The sequence below is a fragment of the Acanthaster planci genome, linkage group LG11, assembly GCF_054643075.1.
Source record: "Acanthaster planci isolate LZ-2023a linkage group LG11, COTS_SCS, whole genome shotgun sequence".
In the NCBI taxonomy this organism is placed as follows: Eukaryota; Metazoa; Echinodermata; class Asteroidea; order Valvatida; family Acanthasteridae; genus Acanthaster; species Acanthaster planci.
The window spans coordinates 1,056,778-1,070,735 of NC_141787.1; the positions used below are offsets into that span (position 1 = coordinate 1,056,778).

Consider the following 13,958-nt stretch of genomic DNA (forward strand, 5'->3'; position numbering starts at 1 on the left):
AGGCAGTACATTGTTGTTGCACTTTTCTGATTCTTTTCTATCGTCATATTTTTCAGTGTGGATTGTGTGTATATTTCCTTAAGCAGACCGTTAATACTGGCTATCCCACTGCAGTTACATCTTAGCCTACAGAATTTTCCTGACTCAGTTTCCCGCTTCATCCAAACAGTTACTCACATGAAGCCTGTGTACCCTGGAACATGAAACGCTAATGAAAAAGACAACTCGGGGGCGGGAGATTTCGCTTGAAAATAAAATCTCACTTTGGGGATCAAAATATTTAGCTAAGGATCAAGTAAGGGGGAGCCGGGAGGTCTTTCCAAAAAAAATTGAGAGGCAGTATTACAAGGTGTTTCACTTCAGAAAACGAATGCCAGAAAAACTACATGTACTTTCCAACAACCAAGGAGCAACCTTGAAAAAAATTACAGTCTTTTAGAAAAATACTCTTTTAGGACTCAAGGGGAACCAAATGTGACCAAAGGCAAAAAATTCAAAAACAGAGAAACTCAACCAAAAAAAAAGGAAATACCTCAGACGGTCAGACCTTAATGCTAGGACCTGGAATTTCAAATTAAAGCCTAACACAGTAGACCTTAACCTTACAGTAAAAGACCAACAGTTAAGTAACGGTAAAAAAAATTAGTAAACAAGCCGACTATATGTATATATAAAAATAAAACCAACACAGTATGAAGAAAAGGAACAAATCAATTACACTCCAACTTCAACAACCTGTGAAGAAAAGAAATATGGAAGACTTATTAATGAACGTTACATCAAAGAAGCCTTTTCACTCCATGACAGAATAACAGTGCATAGACATGTGCATGTACCGTACTTGGGCAAAACATAATCCATGGGAGGAGGGAGTGGAAGACATACATGTACCTGCTGCGTGTCATGTGTGTGTATGTTGTATGTACCGGTACATGTACATGTACATGTCACTGTAAATCTACACATTAGCGTAATTCAATTTTTTTCAGGTCTTGTGGTACATGTGTATTGTGATATAGAGAGTTTTAATGTATCTCAGCTGGTCGTAACTCAGCATGAGGGTTAAAGCTCTTTGCTGTAATAAAATCGCTCTTAAAATTCCATGCCACTGAGAACTTGTCAAGATGGATCCATCAAATTTTGAATTACTGCAACTGTACCAGTCTTTTAGATGAGCAATTTAATAAAATCCCCCCACCCCTCATCATAAACCAAAGGCTTCAGTCCTAAAGCAGCTTGTCCGACTGGTTACAATACGGTTCACTCTCCGTCACAGTGTGATATTCATTTGAGTTTCAGGTGCTTCAGCACTGCATACCGGTACCCATGTACTCACAGCAGGTGTTTTTGACAAGCTAGGCACCCCAAGTTTCAAGCCAAGAAAAGCCCGGTGTGAGTTTTACTAACGCCGCTGACAAAAACATACAGTGCCCCCACGCCAGCATCATTAAAGAGACGGGAATCAAAGGTGTCAGATCTCTGAGTGGTTGAGCTGTGTGTGTGTGGGGGGGGGCAGCAGTTGCAGAATGCCAATGGTGACTTTGTGTGAAAGATGCCAGAGTATCGCCATCGCATCGCCATCGCATAATATTATTAGTGATGGTGATTGAAGTTGCGAGGATTGTTCTCGGCCGTCCTTTGAATGGGGATTGACTTTGGCTGTCTAAGCTGGAGTTAGGAAATCAACCTGAGGCAAGGAGATGAGACTCCTTGAAAGGAACAGCACCAAAATGGGGTTGTGTAAAAGGGAAAGTGGATTGGGTTCGTGTCTGTCTGCTTGGATCTTAAAGTAGCAGGTGTCGAGTCTCGGAAACCGCATACTGCCTGAACATCAGCATACAACTTGTAACCATGTCCATGTACTTATCTTTTATACTCCATGTAAATGCATGGGAGAAATTGAGGTGTTCATTTTGATATGTTGGCAGTTATACAGCAAGTTTACAGCATGGTGTACAATATTTGTTGCAAATGTTCACATCTACATTTACATATTCAGTACCTGATTTACATGTAAATTGATCGCTATTTGTTATGATGTTTTATTCAATCATCATTGCAGCCAAACAGGCTGAACTGCACATGATTTAACAAGGATAATATTAAAACAGGAAACAATGTACAAAGATTTAAATTAAACAACAAATAACAAGACAAATACAAAGGGCGAACCTCCGCGGTAGTTTTTATCAGCCAAGATGGGCTATTAATTGGGCTATTTATAAACCACTCAGTTTTACACATGACTTCCTTAAACAGGTAATGATTTCTTAAATTCCTAGATGTGACATTTTTAATGGCAACCAGTGATGAAACCGAGGAGATTTCGCAGGTGACTGCGTGAATTTTAAGCAAAGTCTAATCCTATCACAGAGTGTTTCAAGTTAAACAAGGCTTAGAGCAATTTCATATGTTTGATACTTGATGCCTAAAATTAAACGTAATACTCATTTCTGAACCCTTTCAATTTGGTGAATTTGGCTTCAAGTAAGAGCTGCATGCCAAACAGGTGCAGCATACTCAAGAAGCGGCCGAATGTACCCTGTGTATATCATAATGAGATCACACCTAGGCAGGTTGAATGGGATTAGTTGACGTAACATATGCACTCTGATATTCGCTTTTTTAATAATTTCTTGGATGTGTTTTTCCCATTTAAGGTTAGACTGAATAAAAAACCCAGAACTCTCACAGATTGGATTTGTTCTAATACCTGGTTGTCAATAGTCAGATGGAGTGGCTGAAAGATAGTTTTACTAAAATAAACTCTCATAGCATGGCATTTGTTAATATTACGACGCACGTTATTTTCTGTACACCATTGGTCTAATGTATCAAGTGTGGCTTGGGCTTTGGGTCTAGGCAATGATTGATATCCGAGAGTTACCATCTAGTAATAAACAATTCAGATATTTTAGCTAGATGATAAGTAAGTGCTATGGGACGCAATTTTCCTAAGGATGCTGGTCGTTCCTTAGGCACGGCGACTACAATTGCATTTTTCCACTGCTGAGTGACCTACATGTAAGTGAACAATTCAAAATGTCACAGAATGGAGCACTGAGTTTGTAAGCAAACAGTTTGATGAGTCTTGCTGGAATGGCATCAGGGAAACATGCTTTACTAGGTTGAATTTTCCAAAATTCATTTTAACACATCCCAAGGCTGAACTATGGTTGTTTACCACAAGGCAAATAGGCAGGGAGATTTGGTACATTCAAAGGGGCTATGTCACTAGCAACCTGAAACCAAATCATCATTAATGACATTAGCAATTTTCAACAGATCAGTTTGGTCCATTCCCGGGATGTTGATAACAACATCAGACTGAACTGTAGAAGATGTCATTACTTTCATATTTTTGTACCATGATGATGGATTATCATGTTTCAGATGGAGGACACGGCTATGATAAAAATGGTTTTTAGCATTTTTAATACAACAAATAATTTTGTTCCTACATTTCCTCCAAGCACTAACGTCCCCTTAAAAAGAAGTTGTGGTTGCTTTATGAGTGCTTTAATTTCAGTGGTAATCCATGGCCTATCTTTGAGTACGAATAGATCTAAGGGGGAAATATATATGTACATCAAGTGCTCTATTCAAAATAGAATAGAACTTGTCACATTTATCCACTGTAGTCTTAGCATGAAGTACCTCTTGCCAATCATAAGTCGAAATCCACCTGCCAAAGCAGCGAATATCAGAGTCACATGGCACTTATACATAAGCTATACATAAGTGCCGTGTTTGCATCATTTAATTTTAGTGTATGCCAGTGTTCTTGAATTCAGTTCTTGGTTTGATTATCTACCAAATGTTTCTTGGGGCTAACCGTGGCTTTGATTTTGTGTTTTTTGTCTGTTTTACAGAGAAGAGCCAGTTTAAAAACAAGGAGGGTATTCCTGAAATTGATACTATCGTCCGGAGAGTAGAACAGACAAGGCGGTCTGATGGAGGTGAGTGTTGCCATAGTGATAATCATCTGTGTACACAAATGTTGTTGTTTCTCAAACCTTGGGTATGTTTGTGGCTTGGACTCCAGGCTCCAGCTTCCTAAATGTATAGGCCCCTGATTTGAGAGAATAATGGTTTGTTTTTTTGCAGCAGAAAATCTAATCCTGTTATAAATGCAAAAGGCAAATACTTGAGTTTTTCAGTTCATTTGGCTCAGATCATTTCAAGCATGTACCCATTAGTGGGTCCAATCCCACAGAAAATCTGCAGCCAGGGATGAAGTCGGAGTCAGAAACTAAGCTGAGATTTCACAAATACTATACATGTACAGGAACAGGTAGTTATCGCAGCAAAATTTGTACAGAAATGTAGACTGGTTCTTTAGATTCCTATACCAACAGTGTGCATAACTTTGGCAGTGGAGACCATGCTTCAGGGGACAAGACATACATGTACATGTACCGGTATACTGCCACATTTTTTTAACATGAGAAGTCAGTAACAGCAGATTTTTTTTCAGCAGTTAAGTTTCAAGCCTCTGCATGTCAGAAGATTTAGCCTCAAGTGACCTAATTTCGGGACCTTTTGATTTAAACGTAAAATTTGCCCATGTATAACACTTGGACTAATTGAGCAACTGAAATAGAGTTATCAGCGTCATCGTCTCTTGTCTTTTTTTTATCACCGCTGACAACCAGCCGATCAATCTAAGCAAGCTACGGGCAACGGTCATTATTGTCAGCAGTGTTTGTTTGGCGGAATCACAGCGCCGGCTTTTGATTGGTCGCCTGGCCCCAGGCTGAATCAAGACCTCCTTCCTGCACTGGCAAATCTCCCATCACTTGATCCTATCAACAATATTATCGTGTGGTTGCTGGGCAAATGCGAGTCACTGAGGATGCATACCAAAGTAGTTTAATTAAGGAGGAACCAAAAATCGGGAGAAAAGCCTTTAGTGATTCCCAAACCAACTAGTTTTTGTGATGGAAGGGCAAGATTTATGTTCATACAATTTGTTTACCTCCAGAGCCTTGATTTCAGTCGCTGGGATTTGTGTGTCTTCACTTTCAAAATGGAAAATAGAAGAAAAACAGACTAGTGTGGTTTTGTGTTTGGTAAATCCTAACTATTCTAATGTTTTCGAGGCAAGACTAGAGATTTCATAGTTTACCGCGCATGTTCATGTATAATGTTCACATGTTGATGTACATGTACCATGTGTACAGGTGTATTTTGTGCGTTCTTCCTCATTATGAAGTTGTTCCGTTAGTGGTTAATTCCAGAAATCAGGGGTCCAAAAGTGTGACATTTTTGTGTCCCTGTTACATCTGACCTTTGTTATTTGACATGGAAATATCATAGGAATTGATTTCAAACTATTACTTTTTGTTTGGCAGGTAATTTGCATTAATTCATCACTCTTGGAAATTAGAAAATGTGTTCTGAACTAACAAAATCATATGTCAGATGTGACAGGGACTCGAAAAAAAAAATGGACCCCTAATTTCTGGAATGACCCTTGTATGTACATATGGAAACATTAGGAAAATTCCTAACCTGAAATGCTTGTTTTACGTTCCGGTTAAACCAATTCCATTTCAACATGTACATGTAAGGTACAATACCTGTACATGTAACCCTTGTTAAAGGAGTTACATGTACATGTACCAGTACATGTTGTAAGTTAGCCAAACAAATTTTGCTTTTTAAGGGGCTGCTGCCATGTAGAATGAAGCGTTTGAAGTTACATGCACCGGTACATATTGTTTCCTTGGGAAAAATGTTGTTCCTCATGCCCTACATGCATCGGTAGTTTGTATACACCCATGGGCCTAAATTTGCCCCAGATCCCACGCACATGGGAAAGAAAAGAGTAGCGGAAATTTCACCAAACAAAGCCATTACATGTACCCGTGCTGAAAGGAACACAGAATAGACACAGATGCACCCACGCATCCTGACAGAACAACAGAGACGGAAGTGGGCGTCTTGGTGATTATCATTAAACACAGTTAAAGGGTGTTTTGATGGAAAAGTAGCATAGCTGGTCAGCTGTGACGGCAGGATGCGTCTTTTCATAAACCTTCATGTATATGTGCATCATTAATGAGATAGGAAATCCTCAGACACTGATGACATATTTGGTCAGAACTCAGATTATTGCTTACTGCATAGTTTACTTCCGGTGTAAATTTCACCAGCGGAGTAGTTCGGAATGTACCAGTGCAGTATATGGATTATTCTAGAAAATGTTTAAAAAAAAAAACCAAACTACTATTTTCAGCTTGCTTGATACAAATCAAACATGTTACCAGTAGCCTGTCGTTTCAATCCGAGAATTGTAACTTGCCATGTTGTGTACATGTTCTAAGCCTGCTTTGATATCGGCACAAAAATGATATTTGATGCAAATTGGATTTATCGCACAATTACGGTACCTATAGATATACCCATGTGATACGTGTATACTGTACATGTACTTGTAGTTTGTGCGTTGAACAGAGGAGACCTGGCCTTAATTCTGACAACCCGTTAATAGAAATTTTCCAGCAGAAATATTGCACTGGCGTCCAAGGCCACCTTCATATTACCGGTATGTACATGTGTACGTGTACCATGACCATGCATGGCCTAACAAATGAATATGGATGATTACCCCGTACGTGTAGATTTTCCATATGTAAGCAGATGTGCATACATGGCCACTTTGTGCTGAATTTAATTTGAGATCTAATGCACAGCATCACCCTTGGGCAGTTTATTGTCAGTAAAGTTTGCCATAATGATGTGTCCTGCAAGCCTCATCCTTCTTGCGTGCGATATTGATTAGTATCCCGCAGTGTTCGTGTGCACACGCACACGTACATGTACATGTGGTGATAAATTTGACCATGATATCCCTCAGTTCCTTCGCTTGGATTTACTCTTTTCTTTTCCACTGTTCTCCATGTCACCTGACTAGTGGAACGTGCTTCTTTTTTCTTTTTGGGGTTTTAGCTAATTTGGGTTGCCATGGTAACCTCATCTGCGGCTGACCCACGTAAATTGCCGTCGTGGACAGCGGGTGAAGCCTGACTACAAGTCAACAACTCGAAGGGGGGGATGGATATGTGTGCTCGGAATAGATTGATGGATGTGATTGATTCTGGCTTTTAATACACAAACAATGCACAGGAGGGACTTGAGGGGAAAATCAGGCAGTAGACATTACCTACATGTACCTCAGGCAAGCTTGCTTACTGACAAATAATGACTGCAGAGTACAGTTTGCTTGTAAGCACAGGACCACAAGGTGTGACGTTTATCAGTGAGTTTCATTACAGCATGGTCACGTACAAAACAGTACAAGACCTTTCAATTTAATAGACACTTTTCTGCAATGGCGGGGCCATGCCTTTAAACCTACATGTATTGTTTCAGCTGCAAGTTTTATTTAAAGTGAAGAAAAAATACCTCTAAATGGCTGTACATCTTTTTAAAAATTCTTACCACCTCTCTCTGACGTTGTTTGATACAAAATTGGCACTGCTGTAGATTGTGGAAAATAGCCAATGTGAACGACTTTGTTTAGATTTTTTTACAAGACTGCCAACAGTTTCCATGTTGGAGAATGAGCTGGCCGCAAAGGTGGGGAAAAGATTTTTTCCTTGGCCCACGGTTACTCCAACCACTTCAGTTTGCACTGAAGATTCACCCTGTCACAGATATGGCAGTAAAGGGTAGTCACTATGCCAGCCCAGAACCGCTCAGAGCGTGTGCGTACTTCCGTCTTCTTTTTTCCTCCCTCCTTAACCTACATGTACCGTAGCTGAAAAAATTGTAGGGTAGAAAAAATTACATAGTGTGGTGCAATTTAATAATCTAAAAAATCTTTTTTTTTTTTTTTTTGCTGTGGGGATGAAGGCACTGTGCTTAGGGAAGGGCAGGCAGAAACCGTGGCGCCGAGCGGCTCGGAGTCTCAGCTGAGGTTGTCCGTCTCTCCTTGTAAAAGGCGATCCGCGTGCACGGCGATGCGCCAGGGGAAGAATATTAGGGATTCAGGGATTGTCAGGTTGAGAGCTTGAACATTTCGCTTTGTCATGTAGTAAATAGAGTTAAGCAAAGAATGGAATCGCTAGGGGATTTGAATCTTTAGAACCCTACCATCTGACCTATTCAGCCCCATGGTAACAGTCTTCCAGCTTGCATATCTCTTTCACTCTGTGATTGGATACATGTACCGGTATTTTAATAATTGTCTTGTCAGTAGGGATCTTGTGTGTATTTATTGTTCAGAAACTTCACTTACCTCGTAAATGCATCAAAAATGGGATGCTGTCATTTCACTTCAATATTGACATACAAGTACAGGTATGCTTGGTTGTTATTCAGATTACCACCTACTTAAAATGAATCAGTGTATGATTGCATGGTTATTTTAAGAAGTACCCCATCCCAGATGAGGGCTTTGTTAGTTGTGATGTTGTCTTCTCCAATTAATTTGGCTGGTTCCCTATCAGTCAAGAGCATGGAAAAATCACAGTTATTAACCAGTGAACAGCGCTTGACAGTTACCGCATCCAAGTGTGTACGGTGAACCAGTACATGTAGCAATATGTATGTATGTACATGTATGTAGCATGTAGGCATTGTGGGCTTTGAAACATTTGTTCATGTAACAAACATGGGATATTTTACACTGAACCAGAAAGATTTGATGATCAAATCAGTGTTGTTTGGATTGAATTGCCAGCCTGACGATTATCAATAATATCGGGTGGCATTTTAGGCAATACAAAATTACGAAGATCTTGTACTTGCTGTAATAAGGCCAAAAAAATAAGCCTCCAGTTTCTGGTCGGGAGCTGAATCCAAAAGCCATGCAGCGACGCGGCATTTTTTAACCCTCCCTCCTTAATAGCAGGATTCCAGTTGATCAACCAATTTTGGCAGCTTTTGGACATCGTTTTACATGTATACCAAATAGAAACCGTTTTTATTATGCTGACGCGCAGGTCTACAGCCGACGCGCATACTGACCAGAAACCGAAGACTTTTTTCGTTTGGCCTAATGTGCTGGATGCTTGGCACAGCTCATGTAAGATACAGCTACAAACATACGTTCACGAATTCCCCCAAAGCCATCCAAAATTATAATTTTATGTATTTATTTAGCAGCAAATGTTTGTGCCCGTACATTAACTCATCACCAGCCAAACTGTAGTGTGGGGCTCTGTTTTTTACAGCGTAACAAATTATGCACAACCAGACTTTGCATGACCATCCCGGTGTCATTGGCAAAGATTGTTAGTTTACACTGAAATTCTTGCTCACAAGCAAGACAATTCGAACTCATCTGATTGTTTCTGGGCGACTTACATGTACACATACATGTATACATGTATGTACTGTACATGTACATGTACACATATGCACCAGGATGTGCCATGTACATGTATTTCATGTGTGTGTACATGTACCAAGATATAGACAATAGGCTCTGGATTAGTTTAAAGTGCACGTTCTCTTCATCGTTCTTGGTATGCTAATTACAAAAATCAAAATGTGCTTTCGCTGTCATGGGTCACATCTTCATCACAGAGTTGTGCAGATAGACACCATAATTAATCTCGTCAGAGTATTCATAGCGGTACCTACCAAATACAAAAAGCATTTATGATTTTTGGATCGAAGGGTACTCCCATTTTATTGCCAGTTTAGCAGGCAAGTTTACGGTGGGACAGATGTGCTTGGCTGGTATTATGCAGTGAAGCGTTTTACTGCTTGACTGAAAAACCCCAAAACATCAACCAATTTTAGTTGCATGTGAGTGACCTCGGGAAAGCACAGGTTTCATCGGAGGCACATTCTGTGGAGCAGAGGAGCTTGGTATTAGACGTGGATAATTTCAGAAATTAGGGTTCTAAAAGTGTGACATTTTTGTGTCCCTGTTACATCTGACCTTTGTTATTTGACATGGAAATATCACCATAATTGATTTCAAACTTTTGCTAGTTGTTTGGCCGGTCATTTGCATTAATTCATCATTCTTGGAAATTAGAAAACGTGTTCTGAACTTTCAAAATCACGTCAGATGTGAGCTATATTTTCTGGATTGACCTACATGTACATGTATAATACAAAGATGTGTGATGCATCGTACCAAAACTGAGCAAATAATGCTGAACACAAATTGCCATTTCAAAGCAGCATGGAAGATATGCTGACAAAAAGTGACTCTGTGAATTGAGCAGAACTTACGTCTATTCACACACACCAGGTTCTTTTTACCATATGGAGCTAAATTTAACACACTAAAGGTCCCAACAAATGACATTCTTGAAGGTCCTTTGAATTATTAAATCTATTATAGACTAAAATCAATAGCCACTTCTCCCTAATAATACAGACAAAACACTCCCCCCCCCGAATGGAACCTGGAAGCCTCCATATCCACTGTACAGTCACAGGAATCCAAGCTTCGTTTAATGGCAGACACCCAGGCGAGCGTTGAGAGTCCGTGCGTGATTCACTTTACCAATTTACCATGTATTTTAGAGCAGCGTGCAGGCCAAGCGCCTGCGGTTAGAGTCGACGAGCATGAAATTTACATGCCCATTGTGCCCACTCACAAAGTGCGATGCTCCTTTCCCCGGTCCCCTTGCCTGTCTCATGTCATCCATACCGTGACTACCAAGCAGAACCTCATCAAGCAGTCATTGCCTGTCTTGACAGCAGAGCCACAAAAAATTGATGATGCCCATCAATGTAAATGCTCAAGACAATAAAGTGTGTAACCTTTCTGATAAAGACTAGCATTGACCACATCAACAATAAAAATTAGTTCGATGTGGACCTTAACATAGTAAACAAATACAGGCCTGTAAACTAGATAGGTTTGCGGTAACACCCTGGGTACAGTTTTTGTATATGTCTTTTTGAATATGTGGGGTTCTGAAATGACCAGTTTTTTTTTTCAGAACCGGTAGTATACATGTAGCCCTCAACCATGTACACTTTCATTTTCACTTTACTCCCTTCCTGTGTGCTTGATGTTCGGAAGTGGAATAGGAAACCACATTGTTTAGACAAAATATGAGGAAAATCTGTAATATTTTAAAATCTCTCTAAATTGATTAAAGATTTGAGCATTCTCCATGAACCGATGCCCTACCCACTTTGCACTGTGTGATATACATGTAGTCACAGCTTTTCAGAAACCAGCTGCCTGGTGTCCCGTTTGTTGTCTTTTTGGCTCTCATTTTTCATGAATATGATTGGTCTGTATTTGCCAGAATCAACAGCAGGCTCAACGGGTACAGGCAAGGTGGTGGTAGACAAGACAGAAACCAGGGTCAAGACGGACCGCCAGGTAGTCCAGCCCAATGGAGAGACCACCCATGTGGAGCGAGAGAATGTAGAGACAGTGGAGAAGACCAAGCCGGCACCAGACCCCGCCAAAGATTCCCTGGAGGTCGTGCCTGCCAGTGACCCCACGGGATCCAACGCGGCCGACCCGCAACCCAAGGACCAGGTTGCTGCAGCAGTACGAAGCAGTGATGACGACGCGGTGAAGATCGACAGCGATCCTTCGGACATCAGCAAGGCCCAGAATGCACCCGTCACACACGACGGGGAGATCCTACTAGAAGATTGGCAGTTCATACGTAAGTCTGGTTCTTTTTGTCTTCCAAACCTGACTACATGAGGTCAGACAACTCCCCGAGTTTCCCCTCTTACCTGATTGGCCTATTTCAGTTTTATGCATTGAGACTTTGTGTGTGCTACTCTCGATACTTGCAAAGGCCAGACAATAGTGCGTGCGCATTTATGATGGATCACATCACTCAAACTGGCAATGGTAACCCCTCTGCCATCTTGAAATACCCGTGTTTATTCACAAAAGTGTGTTCCTTATCTGAATGAGAGTGTACTCTCGCTTACCCATGGGTTGCACTCACGTTTACATGCTTCAAGTAGCATTGATGAATGCAGCTTAATATTCAGGCTGACTGGCCATTTTACAACTACATGTACCTTTATGGTCAAGAGATTAACTCCCTCCCACTCTCCCTGACTTTCCATTTCAAACTGAATTCTTAACAAAAAGCAACAACAAAATCGGACAAAAACCTGAATTTCCCTTGAAGGGAACTCAGTGTCAAACCTTCATGAGTTTAATAATTAAAACATTACACATTTTGATTTCATAGTGAAAAAGGGGGTCATTTTCAGAAAATTTATCTCAGCCTGAATTGCGGACAGCCGTACATTTTGCACAGGTCTTAAGTGTGTAATAACTAACTGTAATCTCCAATTCCCAACTTGAAATGCACATATGACTAATGATCAATAATGCATCGTTGTTTAGATTAAACATTAGCATCTCCGAGGATGGTTTCTTTCGTCGACCACACAGCAACTGTAATCCCCCCCCCACCCTAATTACCATCGTCCGTTGTAGCTTACAACAACAGAGTAGGGTTTGAAATAAAAATGCGGCAGGACTGGAGTGGACATGAGGTGAATTTTGACATTAATTATTTCTTAGTCAATTCCTGGAGAGCTACATGTGGAAAGTACCTGGGGAGAATGCCTTGACATTTTCCGCTCATGGTGAAGGACACCTCAGAGTATCACCTTACACTGGACAGTTTTTTTCCCTTCAAATCACAGCTTGTGCCCTACAGGCTGCCTCCACAATCATTTTCAGACTTTCCACTCTCAAAAGGAAATGAGTATATACTCCAGAATTTTTGGCGTCAAACTAAGACAGGCCGATGTTTCTGAAGCATGAAGTGAAACTGTATTGAGCGGAAGGTTCTCAACTGAAAGAATTAAAACGTTGATAAGAAAATAAAGCCCAAAAGCTACATAAAAATCTGGGACAGTGCCAAAGTTTGAGAAAACCCATGGACTATATAAGTCTCTCCCCCCAACAAAACCAAAAAGCCAACAAAAGTGCAATAATATTGGATGTACATGTAGGACAAATCTAGCTGATGATAGGACATAAAGATCAGCAAGGGGCCAGTTCAGGCGACGACCATCTGTCAACAACTAGTCAATTTTGCCCGGCAACCAGGGTTACCAGGGAAAAATCACACAGTGGTAAACAAATTGTTGTCGTTCAAAGTTGCCCAAGGTTACAAAGTACATGAACATGCACAGTAAGAGCTTTCAGTTTGTGACTGGTTTCTGCCTCTTCCTCTCTGAGAATATGTACAGATGGACATGCTATTGAGGGATATGCAAACAGCCTATTTCACTAAGCTTCTTAGACTTGGCATACACCCGATATGCAGACTATAATAAGAAACAGAAAAGAAAGCTGGCATCACCGCGAGATACCAAACGACACTGCCTGTGCCTCATAACACTAATTAGAAGACACATGATGCAAGGAAACCTTAGATCTTTACAGACGATCCAAGAATGCTAATATTCCCTTGCCAGTGAATTCCTGCATCACCCAAAGCGAGGCTCTAATCCACTTAGCAACCTTATTACCAGCGAGAGTGGTTATGGCTCTGGGAATTGAAACAAGGACAATCGAATTAGTGCGTGGAGAAAGCTTGTGTGCAGCTTACAATCCAGGGACCATTAGGTAGCGGTACATGTACATAGGGTCTGCAGGGTTCATTGGGAGAGAGTACATACATGTACATGTACAGTGTACATGTACAGTGTATGGCGCACAGCCGTGGGAATATCGTCAGTTGGTTGATCCACTGGAGCAATTATTAATCTCCAGAGCAAATGAAAAATTGAGAGTTACCGTGTACACGTAGATCATAAATTAACGTGTTGGTGAATGCACGGTCCAAATTGTAAATACATGTAGCCATGGCAACATGCAGGAGGTACATGTAATTACTGTGGAATCAGTTTTACAGTGTAATGCAATACTGACATGCACATACTGTAGGTGCACTGCTATTACTAATGACAGCTCTAACTCCGGAGGAATTGGAGACATTCCTTATTGTCCTTGGCAGCAGATGCTATACAAGTGTGGTGAC

General features: G+C 40.7%; 1 protein-coding gene across 2 annotated transcripts in view; it reads left to right on the forward strand.

Moving 5' to 3' along the window:
• The window catches only part of LOC110975753 (uncharacterized), a 72,983-nt gene that overhangs the window by 25,014 nt on the left and 34,011 nt on the right, over positions 1-13,958 (forward strand). For both annotated transcript variants that reach the window (XM_022228506.2, XM_087143014.1), the window contains 2 exons: positions 3,873-3,959; positions 11,232-11,603. In XM_022228506.2, the coding sequence (XP_022084198.2) occupies positions 3,873-3,959; positions 11,232-11,603 (459 nt within the window). The remainder of the gene's footprint in view (positions 1-3,872; positions 3,960-11,231; positions 11,604-13,958) is intronic.